The 27010-nt window shown below is 33.4% G+C and overlaps 1 protein-coding gene across 5 annotated transcripts; it reads right to left on the bottom strand.

Moving 5' to 3' along the window:
- LOC123679829 (multidrug resistance-associated protein 1-like) lies at positions 1 to 26974 on the bottom strand. 5 transcript variants are annotated; one of them, XM_045617339.1, is made up of 14 exons: positions 26671 to 26974; positions 15689 to 15982; positions 12187 to 12444; positions 11921 to 12105; positions 10399 to 10530; positions 9707 to 10340; positions 9506 to 9652; positions 9371 to 9452; positions 7068 to 7778; positions 5272 to 5643; positions 4993 to 5213; positions 3011 to 3424; positions 1212 to 1519; positions 1 to 752 (listed from the first exon to the last, which is right to left on the bottom strand). In XM_045617339.1, exons 1-14 carry the CDS (start codon positions 26716 to 26718, stop codon positions 179 to 181), a joined length of 4380 nt encoding a protein of 1459 aa, XP_045473295.1. In that variant the 5' UTR covers positions 26719 to 26974; the 3' UTR covers positions 1 to 178. The 5 variants fall into 5 exon arrangements, with proteins under 5 accessions (XP_045473295.1, XP_045473293.1, XP_045473296.1 ...); XM_045617337.1 differs by having other exon boundaries at positions 10399 to 10533; positions 26671 to 26973; XM_045617340.1 differs by lacking the exon at positions 26671 to 26974 and adding an exon at positions 20786 to 20891 and having other exon boundaries at positions 10399 to 10533.
- Between the last annotated feature and the right edge of the window lie 36 nt (positions 26975 to 27010).

The following is a 27010-nucleotide window of genomic DNA, read 5'->3' on the forward strand; positions in this document are numbered from 1 at the left end:
TATAAACAAAAATAAAATTTATTTAATAAAATATTTACCTAAAAAGATATTGCACGCTTAAAAAAAAAAAAAAAACATCAGTATAGGTAGGTATCTCTAATCAATAGGTAAGTTTCGTAAAACTTAGAATTAAAATCGATATCACAATTGGCTTTTTAATACAGGTGACGATCTCAGATCACTGAGTAATTCCATCATCTTTGCACATATCATAAAATAAACCCTTATTTTTTAATAAGCTTGTAGGAGAATCAAATTCTTCTATCGTGCCCTTGTTCAATACTATGACTCTGTCATAATCTAATATAGTGTTTAACCTATGAGCTATAGTTAAAACAGTACATTCACTGAATTCATTTCTTATAGTAATTTGTATGAGATTATCTGTTTCCAAGTCGACAGCTGCAGTTGCTTCATCTAAAATTAACACTTTCGTTTTTCTGAGTAAAGCCCTCGCAAGGCAAATCAGTTGTTTTTGACCCATTGAAAAATTTTCTCCTCCCTCAGAAACTAAATGTTCCAGTCCTTCGGGAAATGTTTGTATGTACGACTTCAAATGAGCATGTTGAAGTGTTTGCCATATTTCATTATCTGTATATTTATTGTATGGGTCTAGATTCATTCTCAAAGTTCCAGAGAAAAGTACTGCATCTTGTGGAATGATAGTTATTCGTGATCTCAAGGTTTGTAGTCCTAAAGTAGCCAAGTTGACTCCATCAATCAAAATTTCCCCTTCAGCTGCCTCTAAGATCCTGAAATAGTACCGATTTTCAGTAATATAAAACATATTAGAAATAATCTCATAGCAGAAGATATTTTCATATGCGCAAAAATGGAATGGATTACAGTATCAATTCTTCAGTGTAATATGGTGGTTGAAAAAGTCACCCTATAAAACGTCCCATAATGAGCTCGATCACGTTGATCACACTCTTGGTGCAAAAAAGACTGTGTTGTTTTTGTTTCATATAGATATAAAGGTTTGAAAAATACATTTGGGATGATATTCAACATTATTTCAGAGAATGCTGATGGCCCAGTGGAAAGGTGCAACAAGCGAAATAACTGCGCAATACGATATCGAATAAACGAGTGATATTTTTCAATGGCGAAGTGGGGATGGTCACAAGGCTATGCTGCGGCTTGATAAACAGTCAACTTGTACAAACATCCTAGAAACAGAATATAACAAAAGCCAAACAATATCTCACCTGAATAGGGACAATGTCAAACTAGATTTGCCAGCTCCTGTTCTCCCTACAATTCCAATTTTCTCATTTTGATTGGTTTTGAAATTCACATTCCTCAATACTAATTCCAATCCAGGCCTATATCTAACTCCAAACCTCTTGAATTCGACAATACCTTTATCTGGCCAAGAAGGAGTAATTTGAACGTCTGGGTTATCCCAAGGGGCTTCTTGAGATGCCTGTGCATATTCCCTTATTCTCTCTACTGATACGATATTAGTCTCGACCTCTGAAGCTATTCGTACCAAATAATTCAAAGTTTCAGTGATCTGTAACAGTGAAATAACAATATAGATATTTAAGATGAACACTGCTGTCAGGAGCTTTTGAGCTTTTGTGTCCAATGCGCCTTTGACGACCACAGAACTGTATGATGATATTGTATGAAAGATATGTTAGATGTGATTTACTATGATGAAATTGATATAGGTTAGGATATAGAGTTCTGATTATCAGAACCTCCTAATATTTGGGAGGATCATTCGAGCGATAATTTTACAGAGTCTTCCAATAAGAGGTTTCATTTTGAAATACATAGGCGAACAATTTGTCTTTCGCCGATTTTTCCAAAATTCGAGGCTTTATTGTAAAAAACTGGTTATACATTTATGATTCAAAGTATTGTTCACCACTGGCCAGTATTTTCTCCCACCTTTCGAGCAGCGTACGAATCCCGCGTTGAAAAAACTGGTCATCTTTTGAAGCGATCCACAAATCGATCCAATCTTTGACTTCTTCATAAGGCCTAGAGTGCTGGTTCGCCAGGCAAAAAGAAACAAGTGATAGTCCGAGGGAACGACGTCTGGAGAATACGACGGGAATATAGGCGTACAGTACGTTTCCAAGTATGTCTTGACCACTTTCGCAACATGGGGTCGAGTATTGTCATGATGTAAAATCACTTTATCATGTCTCTGATTGGATTGCGGCCGTTTGTCTTTCAATGCTCGGTTCAAACGCATTAATTGCGTTCGATAACGATCGCCTGTAATTATTTCAATAGATTTTAACAACTCATAATATTCTTCGCCGAGCTGTTTCCACCAAATACTAAGCATAACCTTGGAACTTGAATATTCGGTTTGGTCGTTGATGTGGAAGCATGACCGGGATATTGTCGTAATGGAGCAATTTTTTTTCCATTCTCAATACGCTGCAGAAATCTCTCCCGTATTTGGCTGTTCACAAGTAAACAAACGCCGTTCAACCCCTCTCGGCTTCAACTCGTACGGCACCCAATTTCCTTGTTTTTGTATCATTCATATGACTCTTAGGCCTTCTCATTGCGTTTCAAAATTTATTGAGGAGCATTAGCATAGACCTTATTCTTCACGTCATCCCAACGAAAAATAGTTAAAGGGCTAAAGATCTCGGTGGCCAATTGTGATCATCTCTTCGACAAATAACGCGTTCATGAAACTTCTCTTGCAAAATTGAGAGAGTTTCTTTACACATAGCATCGTCTTCTTCAAAATAAATTTAACCCTACGGGTTACAACAATATTTTCAATTGTTTTTGAGCGACCCACATGATGAACTTTTCCCAAAAGCTCAAATTTTTCCACCAGTTTCACTATTGCCGTCCGAGAAGGTACTTCAGTTTTGCGAACTGTGAATGCAAAATTGGCACCATTTTTGTAGTGAATTCAATTGGGTTTATGAAGCGTGTAAGCTTCCAGTATTTTTGACTGTTAAAAGATGAAAGGGGAAGAACAGACTAAATTCTTCCCCTGAAACAAACGTTAAAAAAAACAACTCACCTCTAAAGCGTATGTTATAGATAATCCGAGAAGTCCAGCATTTAAATGTTTCACTGTAACGGAAAACATGACTGAGAAGAATACTATAAGATTTCCCAATATCTCTAATCTTAGAGACATCCATCTGTTCGATATCATGCTGAGGTAATAGCAGGAATTGTTGAAGTCCGATTTTCTCTCGAAGTCATTCGTGAAAGCCTGACCTGCTTTGAAGGCTCGTATCACAGGTGCACCAGCAACACTCTCATTGAATAAGGAATAAATAGGTGATCTGGAAATGGCTTCTAAACGTTTGAGTTGTCTCGAGGTCTCTATGTAAAACTTTTGAATCAAATAATAAACCAAACCCAACGGTATGATGACTGCTATGAAAACAGGAGCAGTGTAACTTGTTACAATTAACGTTCCTATGACCTGAAAAGGACAGAATATTGAGATTATATCATCAACTTTTTAATATATTTCAATGAACAATAGTTACGATATTAAGTAACTCTACTATGGGTACCGAGACATTGTCCTACAGAAGACAAAATAACTTGCAAAAAAACATCAAGGTTAACATTTGTTGGCCCTGAGCTTTTCAGTTAAGGGGGCTACTGACAGACCATCAACGTCGGTACAAATATCTTTTGTATCGCATGTGTAAGTGAATTTAACGCGAGTGGCATAATAACTATCAAAGTAAGAACAAGTTTGCAAAAAAACAGAAAATTGAATGAGTCCGTTGATGTATTAACTGGAACAGAACATGCCAAAAATTATTCAACAATACTGTAGTTCTCCGAATAGCTTTTATATAGGGTGTAGTAAAATGATATCCATTATTTTTGCATGAAAACAAGGGTTTGATTACAATAGTTGGAATGGTCTGATTATGCCTCTCTCATCGAAGCCCTCGTCCCTATTGGCAAAAAATTGAGACACTCGATTTTCACAAGCCTCTGTTGAAGCGAATTTTTCACCAGCAAAATTGTTTGCCATGAACAGAAACAGATAGTAAACACATGGAACCAGGTCCGGGCTATAAGGTGGATGCATTAGAACCTCCCAACCGAGCTCCAGGAGCTTCTGACCAGTCACTATCGATGTGTGGCCTGGCGTACTCTTGATGGAACACAATTCCTTCCCTATTGGCCAAAGCTGGCTGATTCTGAGCGATTGCTTTCCTCAAACGGTCCAATTGTTGACAGTACAGTTCCGAGTTCACAACTGTGACGTAGGGCAGCAGCTCATAGTAGATAATTCCCTACTTATCCCACTCAACACATAGCCAAACCATCCTGACTGTCAATCCTAGCTCGGCCAACGTTTCCACTGACTCACAGCATTTCGACCAAGACCGTTTTCGCTTGACGTTGTCGTACACTTTACAGCACCAGTCACCAACCACTTCAAAAATTGGTCGATTTTGTAGCGATTCAATAGCGATGCGCAGATGGAAATTTTTTTGCATTAACTAGTGTGTACCCATACATCGAGTTTCTTCTTTATATCAGCCTTATGTAAATGGTTCTAAACGGTTTTTTATGCAATCTGTAGCACTTCGGCAATCGAATCAGTGCTTACACGACTCGACAATCTCCATGATTTCATCTACATTTTCGGCAATTGACCTTCCAGTGCGTGGTGCATCTATCACATTACCGGAATGGAATCTACGAAATCAAAGTTGCGCATGATTGGATGTTACATAATCAGAACCATATACACTATTTACATTTTCAGCCGACTGGCTTGCATTTTCTCCTCCATCGGAAAAAAAACTGTTAAATAGAGCGTATTTTCTCTTTTCCAGTGTCCATCTTTGACGCAGGCTCAAACGAAACTGATTTAACTTATCGCAAAACTGTCAGGAAAGTTTTTGTAGAAATGAAATCTCATCTTTCTAACACCATCTAGTGGAAACCGATTGGACTCATACAACGCGCGATGCATCAGATACGTTTTAATACTATCTAGTATAGAATTGTACAACTCACAATGAAAAAGCTGTTTATTCCTTCATAGAGATACACCGATAATTTGTAATCCACTGTCCCAATGTCTTTAGCAAATCTGGATATAAGTCTTCCAGTTGGAGTTGTGTCAAAGAATGACATAGGTGCGTGTATAATTCGGTGAAGAAGGCCTTGATGTAATTTGATGGCGGCGAATACTCCTCCAATTTGTGGTGCTAATACAGCAAAAATTCCAAGCAATGCTGAAAGATTAAAATCAATTAAATATGTATTGAAATAATCATGTACAAATTTACAAACATTTTCCAAATCCAAAAGTACTGTAAACTCCCAAGTAGAAAAGTGTCTTGTTGTAGTCATTAGTTCCATTATTAACCATATTTGGATCAGTTGACCAAACACTCAACCACACTTTACCACCAATATTGAGCAGGTGCATAAAGAAATTGGAAACAATGGCTGCAGTTATTATTTTCCAACCAATTGTTTCCAAATAATACTTATAAACATCCCATCCAACGCTTCCAGTTTCTAGTTTTTCTATATCAGTCAGTCGACTGTCATCCAGAAGATTATCTTGCGATGACAAAAGAAGTTTGTCGTAACTCATCACTGATGATGACATTTGGATAGACTCCACTGCTGAATCTGCTTTCTGGGTGCGCAAGTGCTCTGTAATGGATTTAAAAGTCAGAATTTGATTTTTTGTAGAAGCTATCATTATTTACTTCCGTAATAGTTCAGTAAACAAATACAAAATGAGAGGACATTTGCTGGAAAATATTCCGAACTTAATGAAAATTCTACAGGTTGTTCAGGGGTGTTGTGGGATAACTCTGTCAAGTTATCCAACACGAGGTCCCTGTGCTAACTTGAGAAGGGCCGAAGAACCTCAACATTTCCGGACTTATCAGTGTTTTGCTCATAACCTCTAAACTAAGTAGTTTTCAACATAAATTTTCATTTTGAAGTTGTAGAGCATGTAGTTTCAACTTTAAAAATGAACATTTTAGTAAAAAACTCATTAGGTTAGAAGTTGGAGCAAAAAACCGAAAAAAGTCCAAAAATGTTGAGGTTCTTCGGCCCTCCTCAAGTTAGCACAGGGTCCTCGTGTTGGATAACTTGACAGAGTCATCCTACAATTCCCCGAACAACCTGTAGAAGTTTCATTGAGTTAGGAATTTTTTCCAGGTAAAATGTATGTATCTACTGGACTATAATAGTGTATTGTGCATTTAGTGCGAAAAAATGTTCGATTGTTAAAAGCGGCAAAAGCCAGTAAACTCCCACAAAATAAAATGTGAACAAAAAAATCAAAATGATTCATTCCAAAATTGCCTTCGTTGACAGAATGTATTTTTTCTACAACTGCTATGAAGTTGCTTCATAGCTTACTGAATTTCAAAACTATGTCATATGACACAGTGTATATACACTGTGTCCGTAAAGTATGGAACCAATTCATTTTTAGCTAAACAAAACATTTTGAGAAATAATCCTGAAACACGTCGATTTTTTATTTCAATTTACCGTATTTCAAAATAATAATTTAATATACAGGGTGAATTACTTTCGAGTAATGACGTCACCGTCATTTGTTTTAAATGGAACACCCCCATTTTGTCTCAAATTTCCGATTACTCTAGCTGAGCTAATTCCAAAAATGTATCACATGTTGATTCCAATTGTTACAGGGTGGACAAAAATACAATAGTTTTGAATGTGCTTATAAAGTAACGCGTAACATTCTTTATTAGTTAAATTAACAATATTATCAAAAATACTTATTGTCTAGCGGAAATTGGTTTGAATATAACACCCTGTAGTTCATTACATTTTCAGATTAATAAAAATGTATAAAAATAAGAAATAATTTCTTTCATATTCTGTCTGCTAGACCACAAGTACCATACATGTTTGGAAATAGTTCATTTTTATTAATTTAAAAATGAAACATTGTTTATACCGTATTATACGATTGTAATTGTTAAATAAACATGAATTTGTTGACCAACATATGTTTATTTGATATTCCATGAAATTCCACAATCTTTTATCATCCTCCTGATTAAATGAAATGAATAATAATAACTTACGTTTAGACTTATCATTACTATCTTCATTCTTGTGAGTCTTTAGGAAATCTGAGAAATCGCCTTCTTTATCCAGAAGCTGCTGGTACGTACCACGTTCTGACACCTCACCGTTCTTCAATACTATCACTTCATTAGTTTGGGGCAAATATGTGATACTGTGTGTTACGAAGACTCTAGTTTTCGATTTGAGAATACCATTTGGACCGATAACCCTTTCAAAAATGTGTCTTCCAACTCTAGTGTCGACTGCACTCAAAGGATCGTCCAAGAAATAAATATCGGCATCTGCATACACAGCTCTCGCTAGACTTATTCTTTGCCGTTGTCCACCAGAAAGATTGACTCCCTTTTCTCCTATTTCTGTATTATCTCCACCGGGTAGAGCTTGGAAATCACTTTTGAGAGCACAAGCACCAACCACTCTTTGATACTTCATGCGATCGTAAGGTTTTCCAAACAGTATGTTCTCTCTCAAAGTAGCATTTTGTATCCAAGCTTGTTGAGGAACATATGCTATATTTCCCACAGTGTTGACTTGTCCTGAAAACTTATGTGTTTCTCCCAAAAATGCTGACAAGAAGGTACTTTTTCCTGATCCAACACTGCCTACAATAGCTGTCAAAGAAGACTTTGGTAAAGATATATTGATGTTCTTCAGAGTTGGTTCCTCGCCCCATCCGAACGTTCCATTTTTTATTGTCAGTGGAAAGGCTGCAAAAATTTGAAATATTTCAAAATGATATCCTTGATAGTTGATTTTAGGTACATATCTGTTCTTTGAAAACTGCTACAAATTATAGTCAGGGTTAAATGAGAATGAACTTTGTTAAGAAAATATTTGACTCTACTTCATCAAATTTATTATTGGAAGAGGATTATTTTTATTCAAGGTACCCTATAATTTTATTATTTCTTTGAAGGTCAGAAAGAATTTTTCCATATTATCAAAAGCACAAACTGGTTAAAATTCGTAAATGAAATGATACTTATAGAGTTAATTGGATTCTCCTATTGTATATTATACAAAAAGTGTTTCAAGTGAAAAGAACTATTATTCAATGATAAGAATTGTAGGGGAAATGCGGACAAACGGACATATATGCGGACAAAATGAACTTTTAAATTTTTTCAAAAGTGTTGACGAATAGTTCAGGGTTCACATAGTGATTCAGTTTCTGCTAGTGATGATGGCAATCCTGCGAAGAAATTGACATCCTACTGTCTGTTTCACTGGTGCAATAGCTACAAATGTGTTTTTCGGCAACCGTCCGGGAAGTGCTCACTTCCCGGACGCTTTTTCTCTGAGAAAGTAGCATTTCCCGGCCTAGTCCGGAAAGTACGTACTTCCCGGACTAGGCCAGAAAAGAATCATAGAATCCATAGCAACCAAGGTACCGGCTGACAGTTCATATGAAATTAGTTGTCAAAAATTTGCATGTTTTTTTATCGCAATCGCAATAAAATATGGAAAGCAGCAGCGATAGTGTTATTTTACATGGTTGCCGAAAAAATATTGTACGCAACACGCCCGAAAATGGTTTTTTTGGACTCACAGACTTCCAGGACTCGCTTACGCTCGTCCTGGAATTTTGTCTATTCGTCCAAAAAAACCCTATTTTCCGGACTTGTTACGTAAATTACTATTACGTCGCGTCGGTTGAATTTTTTTTGTTCACTTGGTTTCTGAATTGCTTCTGGAGAGTGTCATTACGATATTCATTGTTTTTTTAATGTATTCTTGTTGGTAATGTTATGACGTAATAATATGCATAAGTTTTAAGATGGATATTAGTTTTGTTCTGAAATTATGCTTCAATATCATAAAAAGTATGTATCGGACAAAACAACATAGTATGTCATTTTGTCCGATACATATCAAGAAAATATATTTTTGTAAATAATATGGAATTTTGTTGATTGATTTTCACGAGGAACTAATGAGCTCATTTTCATGTTGTTTTAAACTCATTCTGCACGTAACCATACGTGATATAACGTGAAATTCTGGTATGTATCTTGTAAAAAGTACGATATCCTTTCCTAATGAAATTCTTTCACCAATTCCTCAGTGACAAGGCATAAGAAAGCCAGAAGCTTGCAAATGCACGTTAACGTCTTATTTTGATAAAACCTTATTTGAATGAATTTTTGGGATATTCACAGTAATAAAAGTACCTTGGTAACTGGAATGAAGAATTACGTACTGGTCCAGTTACTGATAGATAAAATTTAACTATAACAAGTTTTCATAATTGGAGATATTTACAAAAGCCACCAACATTGATTCGGAAGAAGATACTTACAGTCATCATAATGTGTGACATCATCCGGATCCAATTCATCGTTGCTGAGCATTTTATTCACCCTCATTAAGGAAACTGACGCCTAAAAAAATTAAATTTCATTTTCATAATATTGTATGAAAGCTTAAAACTCACCTGTACAATATCACTAAAGGTAGCAGGCAATTGATTCATAGGAACCCGTAAAATATTGAAAAGCGATAGAGAAACGAAAGCCACTCTGGCATCCAAAATATTTTTGTCATCAATCAAAACATACGTTGCAAAGCAGACGAGAGAAACCTGAAATTGAACTATACTCAAATATAAAGTTATGAATGCACTATCAATGCTTACCAAGAATGGAGCACATAACCAAACAAAAGAATATCCAACATTATAAAACACGGTATTCTTCAAATGCTGACACTCGATTTCTCTAACCCTCAAGATATTGCTGTGAAAAATTGACTCCCAAGCATAGAGCTTCAGAACTTTAAAATTGCTCAAGACTTCGTTTGTTTGCTTTATTCTCTGATCTGAGCTCTTCATCTTCTTAATTTGAAGATTCTTCAATTTATTCGAGATGAAACTGCTGATTGGAATCATAAGTATCATAACTATTAAACCTGATATAACCGCAATACCTAATATTTTCCATAGGAAGTATAATGACAATATCACTTGTAGAATGGCCGATATTACGGATATTAAATTTGGTGGAAGATCAGCTATATTTTTTGTATCATTGCTGATGAGATTCACTATTTCCCCAATGGTATAATTTTGTCGTGCTTTACTGGATAGTTTAAGGGCTTTCCTGTAGATGATCGCATTGAGAGCTACTCTTATCCTCAAGCCAATAACGTTAGCTTTCTGGCTATATTGCACGGAAAGTAAGGATTTTATGATGCCAGTGCTTAACAATAATACTGCATAGAAATAACCTTTCCAGTGCTCTTCCCTCTCCTTGACGAAGTTTATTAGGAGGCTGAAATATTTTGATTTGATTAAAGAAAATATATGTACAATATGTATTTTTTTCTTACCTTAGGATTTGAGGACTCACAAACGCTAATAAATCGCTGCTAAATTTTAGTAAAATTCCGAATATAAACGTGGACAAGAATGCTTCTAAGCAGATAGGCAAAACCGAAACTTTGGGGTTTGTCGACTTTTTTCTTCTGAAACAAAATTGTGAATACTTAGACAGAATGAAAGTTAGTGCAAAAATTGGGTTATTTTCTCTTCCACATCAAGTATATACTCAATGGCATAAACAATTCGCGTCCACATGCTAGTCAATTGGGCCCTTACGAGAAAATTTAGATGGAGTTCATTTGTTTTTTGGGATGCTGAATCCGAATCTGAGGTTTGCCACAAAATTTCGTGACTGTATTTTGTTTGTTACACACGTCAAAATAAAATGGGCGAATGAGGCGAAGTTTAGCATAGCTATTTTTACTAAACCTTCTTAAAATAAAAACAAAAATTTGTAATAACAAAAAGAGTAGAATTATTGAGAATAATACGATAAACTAAAAATGAAATCATATTCTGTTGGAAATATCAGGAGCATTAAGAGAAAATATATACATAATACATATGCAAACATAAAAAAATTATTTATGACTCACTGAACCTATCTACCCTGCAACGGCAACAGTAATTTTTTGAAATTTCGTTTTAAAAACACGTTCAGAGATGTTTTTAAAATGAAATTTCGTTTTAAAAACATCTCTGAGCGTGTTTTTAAAACGAAATTTTAAAAAATTACTGTTGTAGTTGCAAACTGGATAGGTTCAGTGAGTCATAAATAATTTTTTTATGTTCGCAGATGTGTTATCTTTTCTCTTTTTTTCCCCGATATTTTCAACAGAATATGATTTTATTTTTAGTTTATCGTATTATTCTCAATAATTGTACTTTTTTTGTTATTACAAATGTTTGTTTTTATTTTATTTTTCAGCTATCGTTTAAGCCAGAATGGTTTATCAGAAGAAAAACCTTATTAACAGAAATTTATAGGAAATTTTATTTACTTTGTTTTAGCATTAAAACGTCATTCACGAAAAATTGCTCATTTTTCATTGTTTCGTCAGGAAATTTGCTGGTAAACCTTAGATTTCTATTAAGCACGCCAAAACACTTTTAAAATCGAAGAAATCAAAACTACCCCAAAAATTTTCTATGAAAAACACATATTGACTGGACTAATGAATCACAAGAAACAAATAAAGGTAGGAGGTAGGTACACCCTACAAGAATGAACTAAGAAAAAATTCACATTGAGAGATACAAAGAAGAAAGAGAAAATCACTGATTTGGCAGCTATGGCTGTAGAGTGCTTTTTCATTCAATAGCTTCGCGCACCCTTGGAAATCACATTACTGTATGAAGAACTAATAAGATGTAATATAAGTTGTTCATTCAATGGAAAAAGAAAAATTATCTACTCCTACAGAATACAAAACTTTAATGTGTCTATAGAGAATTGAGATATATTAGAATGAAGCAATAGATGTTTAATAAATATAAAAAAAAAAGATGATGTGCGAATAGAACAGATACCTGTGTAGCTTTTTAGTCCAGTGGTAATCAAAATTCACTACTACATGCCTTGCACTATCTTGGTCCCTTAAATCATAAAGATCTTCATCTGTTAATGGTTTTCTGAAACCTTTCCAAGCCAAAGTTTCTATCCAAGAAAAGAATAAACGAGATAGAAAAGAGCATTCTTCTTCTGGACAGATATTCTGCAAAAATTAATAAAATTTCGTCAGCTTATGATCAACTAGTGTACAATCCTTCATAAAGAATAGAATAGTATTACTTACTTTGTTCTTTTTGGCAGAACTCTGAACTGGTCTGTCATTCAACGAACTCAAAAATAATAATAATAAAACGAAAGAATAATAAATAGTATAAAATAAATAGGATGGATAGGAATGGAGATGCTTGATTTGCAAATTCTTAATTTCTGTACGAAGTTGAAATAATCCACATATTGCCAATATAAGCCAGAAAAAAAACTGCACACCTGATGAACGAATCCCTTTTTTACGATTGTAGATTATGAATACAGAAACTAAAATCTGAAAAAAAAATTAAATTTAGATATTTCATTTGAATATTATATATTAGAAATTTAATTTTCTTGCATTGAATGTATGTAGGATCCAGTTATTGTTCCCTGTAAATAATTGAGATGGTCAACAGGATGCTTGAAGACCTATTAGTTTATTCAAGTGTCGAAGGCATGACGGTTTCAATGAATTTACAGGGAACGAATTGTTATTGTACATATAATGTAAAAAGGATGTAAAAAGGATTCTTCGAGATGTCGAACATATGTCATGGAGTTGTAAATCTTGAAGAGATTTACTTCGAAGAAACTTCGAAGATAATACGGTCGTACCAGATGTGTCACATCTGTGTATCAGGTTCGAGTCCTTCGAGAATATTCGATTTCCAGGAATCCGCGAAGATCTTTGTGGGCGGTACGGCAAAGCTCTCATTGGACTAGGGGATGGTACTTTCCCTAAGGGTGTGGTCAAGCCGAGAGAAGGGAGGTCGATATTCGAGACAGGGTAAGTTCCAATCGGCAGAGAACACAGTTCAACTTAAGCCGAAGACGAGTCAAGTTCGGTCGGTCAACTTAAGACGTACGACGTAAAGACGGTTCGCGGACTAGATTAAGACGTGTCACGAACAAATCAAAGACGAGACGACCGAAAACTCGAAGTACGACGAAGACGTGATAAACGAAGACGTTTCGAGTAATCAACAAACGAGTTAAAGACGAAATTCAGTACCGTAGTGAGAAACTTGTAATTAAGACATAATTAGGATCTTCTCAATACTGAGTTTGTACTGTATAAGTGTGGCTTTGTAAATAGATGTAAATAATTGAAAAGATTATTCTTTCTTGAAATTTGAATAGTTCTGAAGATATGAACAACTTTACTTTGTATCTATGTATATAATACTTAAATGATACGAGGTTCATTTAAACAGACATATCAGCTTTTGGTGAAAAACAAAAAATTGAATATTTTACAAACTTGAAAAATGCTTATACGATATACGCATTCACTATATCCTTAACTGAATATGTGAAAAAAATTAGGAAGATAACTCAAAATTATAGATATTTACCGTCAATTTTAAAATTTTGAAAATTTTATCAACTTTTTATACTGATAGAAAATGGAACTTAATGAATAAGCAGTTGCGATTTTGTGCGTCTGAAAGAGAAAAAAATTCATTTGAGTAATTCTTAATTTCCTGATTATGTATCCCCAAATTTTTAGTGAAACCTAGACCCTAGGTCTGAATCTCTCCGTTAAAAATCTTTACAATTTTTTGAGAGGTAGTTATTATTATTATTATTTATTATTATTGTTACAATAAGAGTAGAGGTACAAATACCTATAAACTCAAACTTAAAAAAAAATAACATCCCCTAACACTTCGCTCAATTTTTTTATCACGATGTCTGCACTTTCGAATTTTGAGCCGGAAATGGAAATGAACGGAGAGACCTAGAAAATTAACTAATATTTCCGTATCAAGACATCTGACTAGGTTGAAATTTAGTCAAATGATCACTCGAAATATCATGATGGAATGTTTAGTAGGATCGTATCAAAAAAACTCGTCACCAGATAAACTAACCGACAACAATGGCGTAGTTATGAACAATGGTAGTTCATATCTCATATTATACAATATATTTAGGTATATTGCCTTTTTTAGATTTTTCCATAATAATATTCAATATACAGGGTGGCCATTTGAAAACGAAACAGACGAGATTACAGACGAAATAAAGTTTTTCGATAGAAATGCTCGGACAGGTCGATTTCTGTTTCGAGGGGGACAACTTAAGATGTAGGTTACGGACGCATAGCGCTTCAACCCTTGCTACTACAACCCTCACCCCCAAATTTTGAATACGGAAGATGGGGTGAGTGATACCTCATTTGAAAGGTATTTTTATACTGATTTCAGCACAGTAATTGTTTTTTCATTTTATGCATTAGTTCTCGAAATATTCTTAACTAAGTATTTGAAAATGAAGTAGTGTTTTCATGGCACTTGTAGTGTTTTGTGAAAAATCGACATTTTGAGCTTCAAAACAACCATGACTGTGGCTTCCTTCCTAACTAACTAACGCATGAATATTTCGAGAACTAATGCATAAAATGAAAAAACAATTACTGTGCTGAAATCAGTATAAAAATACCTTTAAATTGAGGTATCACACACTCCATCTTCCCTATTCAAAAATTGGGGGTGGGGGTTGTAGCAGCAAGGGTTGAAGCGCTATGCGTCCGTAACCTACATCTTAAGTTGTCCCCCTCGAAACAGAAATCGACCTGTCCGAGCATTTCTATCGAAAAACTTTATTTCGTCTGTAATCTCGTCTGTTTCGTTTTCAAATGGCCACCCTGTATAACTTTTTCATGTTATGGTATATTTTGCGATGAAAGAGATATTAATGAACCATGATCGAAAATTTGCTTTTTTTTTCGAGGACATATAACCTGTTAAGATGCCTTCAACGTTAATCGTTTGTTTTTCATATTTTCTAAAATTCTTTAGGCCAACGTGTTCTGACTTTAGTAAGCTAGGATAATCAGTTTCGTTTTATAGGGTTTTTCAATAAGATGTTTCATTTTGAATAGCTCGCTACCTGGGCAGCTGTTACTTTTGAAGCTGTGATCTAAAATTTTGCTAAAAGTTTTTGGCAGTGTTATTTCTCGAAGAGGTCATCAGAATTGGCCACCAGTCATTTACCACTGTTTTTTTCGGGGCCACGCACGATATAAGGTATCTACCAATGCTCCACAATCGATTCAAGATCTTAAAGATGGAATTTCATAAAAAGGATATGGTGCTACAACCTTAGACGTGACGTTTCCATCGTTAATGGCATACCTTCCTCTTCACAATGAAATAAACTTGCATCGATTTCTCTTAAAATATATTCGTTTTTTTTTTAATCAAAATAAAACCTTTTATTGGTGAACCCTTTATACATGACAGAAACCATTTTTTTCAGTGTAAGTATTCATACTTAAGTATTGGAATTTAGCGTAACATCATAAGAAACTAACATATGTATAATAATTTTCCTTCTTCTTTTGCTTCTTCAATTCAGTCACTTTCAAATTCCAATCTTGAATATTTATTTTTTGTTTCGACGAATTCAATTTCCGAAACTAGACATTTATGGAATATAATTTGCTGCTTCACATTTTTGCATGTTTTTCAAACTTTTTCAATGTACCTCTAGCAAGGAATATTTTTACTAAATCCATTTCAAATACTTACAAAACTACTAAGTTTCACCAATGGAGTGACCACATCAACTAGATATATTTTGTTTTGATACAAAATATCGAAAACAAGTTCCATCAATGTGATAATACACATTGTAAAAAGAACTATTAATTTGGAAACATTTCTCCAATTCCATGGTATATGTTTCTCCCGGCTTTTCGAAATGTGAAAAATTTCTATAGCTGAAAAAATCCATAATACTGAGCAAGGGATGAGAGTCAGTGCAGTCTTTTCAAAACATATTGTGAGATCAGGGTTGTTTGTGTGCCATGATAGAGAAGAATTCTGAAAAAAAAAAGAGATTTTTAGTAAATTGAATGATTCAGTGGTAGGTACTAAATATTCAATAATGAGGAGAGTTATCGAAGAATTATTTAATGACTCCGAAGTTTAATTATTGTATGTATTGTATTGATTATAATTAAGATTTTTGGTGTTATTTTCATTTTATTTCAGTATGGTAACTCTTTCCTTTCCCAAGAGATGACATCGTGGGATACGCATTTCCCGGTAAATCAGCACCGCTTGGTATATAAATCCAACTGTGCTACAGCAAAGCCACCATGGTCCGCTATGGAGATAATAGGTGTATTTGGCAGGGATCACTGAGTGCCAAACTGAGTATTCCATCAGTGATCCCTGGATGAAATACCGCAATTCTCAGAAAGAGGGAGTACCACAGATGACCATTTTTTTTTTTTTGAGAAAATAACACATTTACTGTGAACGTTGCAATGAAGCTTTTATGGAAGAAAATCTTTTTTCAACCCAGAAAACAAACGAAAACTCACCACAAATGTTCAAATTGTGCTAAATTATATATCACCATAAAGATATTTTCAATATACAGGGTGGCCACTTTTTCAATGGGATTGTATTGGTAACTTTTAAACCATAAGAGTTAGAAGGTCGGTCAAATGGAGAAAAAGTTGCATTCATAGGAGCATTGTCAAGCAGTTCAAACAAATCGAGATTATCAGGGCAGGTTATTGAGATATCACAGAAAAAGTAAATTCTGTCATTTTGATTTTTCTTTTTTTCCCACTTTATTTCAAGTATTATCAAAAAATGTTTCAGGAATTTTTTATTCGACAGTAAATTATCCTCAATTTGACGAAATCAGATTTCGTATCCAACGTTTCGTACTCCCTGGGCCACCCTCAACCTCATTATTTTCAATACGGACCTGCATATTTTATGACACTTTTCGAAATAACTTTTAACGCTGAATTCAACGATATATCATACGATGTCATTCAAAGTTGATTTTCAGGTGATTTTGACCCTTATCCAAATTTCTTTGGGTCGGATCTGTATTACATTTAGGTATTTTTAGTTTAATTAACAACATGCAATACATTTCGATAAGAAAATCAACTAACTCATCTTGAACTGAATGGAACATATCAGAATAAAAGCAAGAAACAAGTAAAAATTATTTACATATTTCAGTTCATACTAATTAAACGGAACTATCATTCAATCAAAGAAAATCAAATGATTATTCGGAAGTAAATGAAAATTAATGAAGTAATTGTTCGAAGTGCCCATCATTTTGTAAAATGCACTTTAAGGTTCTGGAACCCATACTTCTTATACATTTGCTTATTTCATCTCCTTGAATAACTTCCAATACATTCTCAATCTTCTCGCGAAGAATCTCGGGTTCGTAGTATCATGAATTTTATTCTTGAGATATCATTAATTTTCATTTAGGTAGTTACTTTCGAATAATCATTTGATTTTCTTTGATTAAATGATAGTTCCGTTTAATTAGTGTGAACTGAAATATGTAAATAATTTTTACTTGTTTCTTGCTTTGATTCTAATATGTTCCATTCAGTTCAAGATGAGTGAGTTGATTTTCTCATCGAAATGTATTACATGTTGTTAATTAAACTAAAAGTACCTAAATGTAATACAGATCCGACCCAAAGAAATTTGGATAAGGGTCAAATTCACCCGAAAATCAACTTCGAATGACATTGTATGATATATCGTTGAATTCAGCGTTAAAAGTTATTTCGAAAAGTGTCATAAAATATAAAGGTCCGTATTGAAAAAGATGAGGTTGAGGGTGGCCCAGGGAGTACGAAACGTTGGATACGAAATCTGATTACGTCAAATTGAGGATAATTTACTGTCGAATAAAAAATTCCTGAAACATTTTTTGATAATATTTGAAATAAAGTGGGAAAAAAAGAAAAATCACAATGACAGAATTTACTTTTTCTATGATATCTCAATAACCTGCCCTGATAATCTCGATTTGTTTGAATTGCTTGACAATGCTCCTATGAATGCAACTTTTTCTCCATTTGACCGACCTTTTAACTCCTATGGTTTAAAAGTTACCAATACAATCCCATTGAAAAAGTGGCCACCCTGTATACCTTTCAAACAATATCACACTCTTCATTCTGGTAGGAAGAGTTGATATCATTTAAAAGTAGCCTATACGATGAATAGGGCATAGGTAAGGTATGTTTCTTCACGTTCTCCAAATATCATTGTTAAAACCTGAGAGGAAGGCACTTTTGGCAAGCACTTTTTGGGCCAGTTTCATAAAGTTAAAATTAAGTCTCGTTTTCCGTGAGAAATTTTTTTTACAAATGAAAAGTTTTTCATAAAACAATTTTGAGGATAGAAAAAGGTTTGTGGTGTTGTCCTTCCTCATAAAGTCCCGATATTGGCCATGTATGGCAAGACAGAGATCATTTTCTTTAAGCAAGCTCTATGACTTCAAAACAGAACCTCATTCTGTTGTATTATTTCCATCACACATTTTTCTCTACCACACAATTTTTTTTTTGTTAAAATTATCATATTTGAAATTGAGGACCTTCATCTATTTACTTCCACTTTATAGACAAAATTTCAATTTCTATGAAGTATCACCAGAACATAGAATTATTAGAACATAGAATACTATAATTGTATACTTTATGCCAAATGCAGACAATAAATCATTAGTTCTCAGAGTAGCCAACTTTATGAAATTTAACACTAACGAACAAAAAAAAAAGTTTCTCTAAAAGGTCGGAAGATATTCATGTAACCGAAGCCACTTTCAAGCTCCATATGAAGGCGATTATCTAATGAAACGGTATTTACTAAGGAGAGCCTTTTCGGATACATCATGAAACTGGCCCTTAGTAAGTAATAGATAAGTATATAAAATTGTGCTCTAGAAATAACGTTCATTTGTTTCAACTTATTTTATACCAAATTTTATGTTAATTACTTTTGGAGAAAAAATCTTCGACTAATAATCGGATGGAAAAAATTTCACCTTGAAAGGTGTATGTTCAAAAATAGTAGATCAAAAATAACCTAATTGCATTTATTTCCATGAGACATTCACATCAAATACATCAAAGCAAATTTCATGTGAAATCCTTGTCCAACAAATCTTTCGATTTAAGTATCAACAAAAAAGTGAAAACAAAGAAAAAGTCATAAAATTTATATCGGCTCCATAAAAATGACCATAAATAAATTTATATCAATAATAATCGTAATAATTTCGAACATTATAGTGAATTAAAATTGCATTTTATTTTTTAATACGTATTTCCCCAGCTCAGAACATGACCTTAAAAATTGTACACCGTGTGTACTCATGAATTCCGGAAATCAAAGAATATGTATAAATCTTTGTACATCCCTTTCGAAGATTCCCACACTGTCATATTCAAGATGATAAGATTGATTTTCAAATTGGTCAAATTCCAAAATTTACAATCGTTATTCAAACCGCAATATATCCAGTGTATATATTTACCCTCATCTTACTTTTAGTATGTAAATGAACAATTATTGTTGTTGATAGATTTATAGGTCAACATCATTGGTTTTGATAAGTATTCGTGAAATCATATAGATTTCACAGTCTAGTAAATAGATAAATAATTTTATCAAAACATTAGATGTTGGTTTATAGCCATTACAGATCATATTTTTAATCAAGACACGAGTTCCGCAAAAATGTCTAATCTTAGAACAAGCTTAAGCTTATGTGAAATGAAGAAATCACTGGCGTGATATCAGAAGCATTCGAGCACTCATTGACTCGTACGCCAACTGCGTCCTTGGGAACCACATAACTATAAATCTAAACTTATGTGGTCCCAAGGACGCATCAATAAATGAGCACCCAAAATCTTTTGGCATCACTTCAGTGCTTCCCCATTTTTTGTTCGATATTCTGTTTGAATTTTTTATGGTGGTTATGACATCTATTAAGAACCATATTTCATTCTTGTGATCTGCCAAAGTTAAACTACTCCTCTCTCCTCAGCATTTTTGGGATACCACCACTTTTCAGGATGTGTGATGGAATTTCAAACGTTCCTTTTATTTACCGTTTTTTTCTATCACATGCAATAATTTAAAATATGGTTTCACGTCTTTATCTTCAATTTTAGAAAAACCGCATTTTCTGTCTTCGACAAGAATATTATTATTATGTATAATATTTTTATGTGAAAATTCATTAAAAAATACATATTTGTTCGGAAAGTATTATCATGTGTATATTTATTCTTCAATAATAAATATATCTCATTATTTTTGTCCATTCCGAAAAAGATCATAAATAAGGACTTTTCGTAATGACAACCTCTTCGAAATGAATAAAAGTGAAAACCTCATATAAATCGATAGTCTCTAGCGTAAAATAGAGCATATCAATGTTCCAACAGATCGTTGAAACGGTAAAGAAATGTTAACACAAAACTTATGACAGACAATTTTATATAATAGTTGCCAGTATCTTATATTGAAAAGCGGCAAAGAATATTTCATAGACCATTGTTCAAATGATTTATTTATAAGGATCCTATAGAAATGAAGTCAAACAAATCGAGCCATCCGCATATAAAACAATCATTCTTTCTCACTTTTGTTCAATATTTTATCTGAAAAATCACTTCTAGAACTTCTGACGAATTGCACGTATCAAATCGATGATATTGTTATTTCCTTTATGAATTACAATATTGTATTTGAAAGTGAACTTTAAGACGTAGATATAGAGAATCCAAATTATGATTTGACTAATTATATTTACATTATGATTATACTTACATTAGTCCTACAATGTTAGAATAGGAGAATATTTCATGGTGATACATATAGTTTGGCAGATTTTGAATTTAGCGATAAATTCTCTTCTTACAAATAATTCGATTATCATTTTAAAACTTTGTTGTCGTACCAAACAAAAATAAATGATAGTATGTATGTACTCAGTTGAACTCATATATTCAACCTTGAAAGAATGTACTCACGTGGATTGACAATTGAATTTATGATTCAATCATGTTTTCGAAATATTAATTGTTTCAACTTCATATTATTTTTGATACCTTTATGAGTCAAAAGGAAGATTTATAATTTTTCACCGGTCAATATGAAACACTACTATGATACTGCAATGATATATGACTTTTTGTTTGACGGATTCTAGGAAGGCGAGAAAAGCAATATTTTGTACATTCGAAATGAGTTAATGAACTCGATGCATTATAATGTTGTTTCGGATATTTCTTGGATTATTTGAATGAATCATCCAGAAAAGAAATATCAATACACTAACAAAGCATATCAGGAACCTAGGTATTCTTAAGGATGTCACGTGAAATAATTAGCATTTATTTATTGATTCATCTAATAGTTATTCGACTTTTGCGTGCTGCTCCAGAGAGAAATAGTGGAATATTATTTTGTCCCAATGCCTGTAATTTTCGAATTCGAATGAGGCGAGAGTAGATTTATATGATTGGATTAAATTTTCACTCATGGAGAATTCGAGATCAAAATCAAATCTGTGTAGGTACACCCAAAAGAAAGCTCTTTAAGATTTTTGCAAAATTTATTGAAAATATTATAGGCATACGAATTTGAACAACTTTGTGAAATATTTGACTTCACGTCAGTGCTTTCTATAATTTCCCGATAAAATCTTGATATCAATAAAGTCAGCACTGACTGGTTTGAATAACTTGGATTTCTATAATTAAATGAAATATTTTTGGGTTTATATTCTACCCAGAAGTAGATAGCAGCATTGGGTCATACAAAAAGCTGGCTTATGAATTACAGCAATCGTTTTTGTCATTATGTTGGTAAGAACTTTTCTTCATATCCTCAGGAAGTCTCAGAATTATCTGTCTTTTAATTTGTTTTCATTGCTCAGTGTTCTATATACATATTATCAATTCACACGGGAAATAAATATGGAATTATGAATCTGTCTAAAATTCTACATCGCAAATGGAATTTGGTGCAACGATGCACTGAAAACATTTTGAGATACAATCATGGGAGGTACAATGCATTAACAGCGGTTGACATGTGGTGAAAGATTCGCTCTGGCTCATCTTTATTCTTCAACTTCTCTAGCTTAAGTCGTCAAGTATGTACCTAAATGATGGTAACTGAAAATCGTCATTTAATCAAGAATTTGGTCATGAAGCATGAAGAAATAGAACTGACTGCTAACAGTAATTTTATGCAGAAACTTAATTCTAATTTATTAATTCCCACTCGCAATATACATTTGCGATTATTCTTAACAACTTTTGTTTCATTCCTATCTTTTGTTCAATGTTTTCGCACCTTAGGTCAACATCCTTACTTTTACTCTTCTTATTCGAGTTTGAAGAAATTTGTTAGGGTAGTATTCAGTTAGGGCAGTAAACGGTCCTTATAAAAACTTTTTCAGATGAAGATTTCGTGTTGGGTCAGAATAAGCTCATACAGCATTTGTATATGCCTCGGTTAAGTTTGCAAATAGGGGTTCCGCAAAAATTGACGTTCGCTCTTTTGTTTTATAGATAACTTCAAAACTGCAGATTTGGTTAGAATGAATTTTCGTATTTAGATTCTGAATAATGAATTCTAGCTTCATGCAAAATTTTATGTTGATAGCTTTACCAGAACCAGAGTAAATCCAAGAAGATCATCGAAAAAAATTCCCAATATTTTCCTGACCATAGAACAGATGGAGTTGAGATTTTTTTATTACAATTTACCAACCAATTTTAAGCTTCGTGCAAACTTTTAACTGATCACTTCAATAGGACTATAGAAAATTCAAGAAGAACATTAGAAAAGAATTATGTGACAACTGATCCGATTGTCTTGGGATTCTGCTTGTATACACAAATTACCATTTCAAGCTTAATGCAAAAAACGTGTTGATAGCATCGTCAGAAATATGGAAAATTCAAACAGAATACAGAAAGAAAAATTAATATTCAAGTGATAACAAATTTGGCGTATAAAGATGTGTAATATCACACAGTGGTTCGAATCGTGATCACTCGAATGATCATGACGAATTACATGAGTATCATACTCATATCAACAGAATTTTAACCCACAATAAGGACGTTATGGTAAATCTTATATACAGGGTTAGAACTATTTAGAGGGCCACTACAGGGATATCGAAAACCTTTAGAAGGACAGGGTTGCTTAAATTACAAAAAAGTTGCGTTATTTAAGGATGAGAGGTTGGTGTAAACAGATCCGAAATATCTCCATTGGTTCCCGAGATATCTCGAAAAAACTGAAAATTGAGATTTTCTTTTTTTTTCTGTATAACTCATTTGTTTTTAGTGATAACTTCACGAAATTTGGTTTAAAGTCAATATCCAATATGAAGATACTAATGGTATCTTCAGATTTTTTCTGTGTTCCATTGTTTCAGAGACGCGATAGTCAAGTGATGATTTCACATAACACCTCTTCAAATTTGCGTACCTAGCCTCGATATTTTTGTAGAGTGTGATACATTGTCGATTTCGTAATTTTTTTCTTTATCACCTCAGAAGGAAAACCAGTATGGCGTCCCATAAGAAAAAAAAATTGACTATCGCGTCTGAACAATGAAAAATAAACAAAAAATCTGACGTCACCATTATATTGGATAATGACCACATACCAAATTTCGTGAAGTTATCTCCACAAACAAATGAGTTATACAGAAAAAAAGAAAATCTCGATTTTCAGTATTTTGGATCTGTTAACACCAACCCTATTTGAACTGGGGTCGTTTTGGCTCGGTAAGCCTTCCGGGAACTGCGACCATGCAGATCTTTTGTTCTCAAACACTAATCTCTAAATAACGCAACTTTTTTGTAATTTAAGCCACCCTGTATCTCTAATGGTTTTCGATATCCCTGTAGTGCCCTTCTAAATAGTTCTTACCCTGTATATTAAGGTATACAGTTCTTCAAGGGTGCAATTGTGGCATGAATTGAGGAACGCTCAAAAGCATTTTTTTTTCACAGGTGAAAATTTTGAATAACAATCTTAATTTATTTTCTGATAATCACTGAAAAATGTACAGCGATATTCCATAAAGTTTCCAAAGACACAGCTTAATTGCTAGAAAATATGCGGTATCAAAATCCACAGAAGTCTTATCAACGGTCAACGAAGTAAATTTGAAATGACTAAATTTGAATATACATTTAGTCTATCTATGGATCACGAGAACAAGTGACCATCAAAGCAATTAGTAGCATCGGGTATCTAGAGACAGTCCATATTGAAATTTTCCATGCGATTTGATTGTCAGTTTGACTGATTTTTCATAATAATGAAAACAGTCAATATCGCAAAGCGCAAAAGAACTACGACAGAATTACCTTAATTTCTAGGGTATATTAATTATTATACATGTTGTTTTTCCCAGAGCAGTTATACAGGGTGTCCCGGGAGTAACTGTATATACTCCTAACAGAGGTAGAGTAGGTCCAGGTGAGTACGAATTGACTGCAAATTATGAATTTCTGCCTTTCTAAGGAAAGCTTTAGGGAAATAATGAAACCATCATCAGAACTAAACTTATCGGCGGCATTTATTGAAACTTGAGATGTAATTGACACATGTCGAGGTCGAGTCAGAAACATATTAATATTGAAGCTGAATTTATGTTTTTTTTGAAAATATGAACAAAGAGTTCAAATTCAAAATACAAAGTGATATTTTCAACCAGAATACTTCAAATGAGAAGTAATGAGTCCAGTCCTGAAATATTGAAAAAATTATCAAGTATCCGACTCGACCCTTGCGTGTGTCAATTACATCCCAAGTTTCAATAAATTCCGCCGAAAAGTTTGGTGCTGATGATGGTTTCATTATTTCCATGAATATTCAAACCCACCCTGTAGCTTTCTTAGGAAAGGCAGAAATTAATTTTTTGCAGTCAATCCGTACTCACCTAGTCCTACTCTACCTCTGAGTATGTATAGTTACTCCCGGGACACCCTGTATAGATTTATGGTCAAGGTTAATTCTACCTAGTCCAAATTTGATCTTTTCAGTGATAACTGTAATAATATTAATTATCATTGCCCCATTTTCGATTCTAGGAATCTCTCTAGTACCTCTCGAAAATTTGAATTTTGCTTCCGAGATGGTAACACTTCTGATCTCTCATTTCAAAATTTTCACTCGCAAAATGCATATATTTTTTGAAGCAATATGATATCTTGTTATTTATGCACACCACAAGATGCAATGAAGACAACTTTCATTCTTATATCAGATCATTTAATATTGCTTTTGTGGTTATGGTAATGGTTTACCTTTGAGGGTGTGAATTTTTCCATGCTCATGATGGATATTCACATCAACTAGAGAACAGTTCCAAGCTCCATGAACACTCTTTCGCATATTATATGTGGCATACTCATGTACAAACGTAAGATAAATAAGAATTCAGTATTTCACAAGCAACAAAACAATCCCAATTTTGCAAGAAAAGTTTAATGGTATTGTTATTTCTCGAAGAGGTTATCACAATTGGCCACCGAGATATTGTGATTTAATACCTTTAGAATTTTTTCTTTGAGACCACGTGAAATATAAGGTTTATAAGGATACCTACTCCACAATCGATTCAATAGCTCAAAGATGGAATTTGTGGAGTAATCGAAGTCATACAGCCGCAAATGTGCGAATTGGTCATGGAAAATCTTATGAAAAGGATATGGTGCTGAAACCGCAGCCGTGGCGGTCTTTTGTCTCATATTGATTTTCATCAAGGGCATATCTTCCTCTTTGCAATAAAGTAAACATCCTTTGATTTCTTGTAAAATATAATCGTTTTTTCAATATTAAAATAATTTACCTACAGTTAAATCAATTTTTTTGCAATAAAAGAGAATGAACAATTTGAATAAAATAACATCAAGTAGGTATACCTACTAAATGAAATTATCCCAATTTTAGCTTTCGAAATTCATGTCAAATTCTCAAGATGAAAAGATCGATTTATTGAAATAAATTTGGAGATTCTTTAAAGGAAGTTAACGATTTCTTTCGATATGTAGGTGGAACACTTAACTGAAATATAAACAAAAAGTAGATACTAGTTTTTCGATTCCCACAATATCAAAAATATACATTATCATAACAATAAACTTGGATGAAATATAACAAATTAATGGAATTGAAAACGTGAACTAGCTAGTCTATAATCATAGGTAATGAACACTTTCAAGATAAAATTTCCTTCAAATTAATATTTACAAGTAATCAGCGGAAATATATGTATATTAAATTCATATCATTCTTAAAAGTATGATGTAGGAAAATATCCGGATATAGGTATAGTAATTGTGTAAGAATTAGAATTCAACTCAAAAACTCAATCGAGAATATGAATTTTCGAGAAAAGAAAATTGAACTATGGCATCAACAAAATAACTGTTCAATTAACAAAAATAAATAAATATAAGGTAGGTTTATAAATCTTACATGTTTGATAGTTTCGAAGAATCAAATTGAATTGCTACAAAAAATTGAAGGAGATATTATCTTCATTTTCCGTAGATTATTTCACATAAAATATTTTTTCGAAAATATTACAAAAAGGGGGTAGGATCCATGGTAAAATAATGAAAATTCGTTGAATTATTGATTTACAAAGCTTGAGAAATTGAGAATATACACACCCAAAATTCTGATCCACAAAATTCGGTGAGTACTCCACCTATATCCATTGCTTGGATAAACAAAAACCATCAAATCAATCTTCAGCTTGACCACTACGAGCAACGCGCACTATCTGGTGCCACTAGAAGTACTGATCTCTTCATCGTGAGATACAGACTCCATCGCAATATTTACAATTGTTTCGAATATTTTTTGTTCAAGTTAAACTACCGATTAAATTGAAAATTTAAACAGTATGTTGATATGATAGTAGGCTAAATGATTAGAGGATATTGCTCCGTTCAACTTGCGTTCTTGCCATATTGGTAGATACTACGGGAAAATAATTGCTCAGGAAAT

This window comes from Harmonia axyridis, chromosome 5 (assembly GCF_914767665.1).
Source record: "Harmonia axyridis chromosome 5, icHarAxyr1.1, whole genome shotgun sequence".
NCBI classification, from domain to species: domain Eukaryota; kingdom Metazoa; phylum Arthropoda; class Insecta; order Coleoptera; family Coccinellidae; genus Harmonia; species Harmonia axyridis.

Coding starts and splice junctions, on each gene's coding strand:
- LOC123679829 (XM_045617337.1), bottom strand. CDS start 26,718: ATGGATATAGGTGGAGTACTCACCGAATTTTGTGGATCAGAATTTTGG. Junction 12,106..12,186: donor GTTCTGCCAAAAAGAACAAA/GTAAGTAATACT, acceptor TAATTTTTGCAG/AATATCTGTCCAGAAGAAGA. Junction 5,214..5,271: donor TACTTTTGGATTTGGAAAAT/GTTTGTAAATTT, acceptor TTAATCTTTCAG/CATTGCTTGGAATTTTTGCT.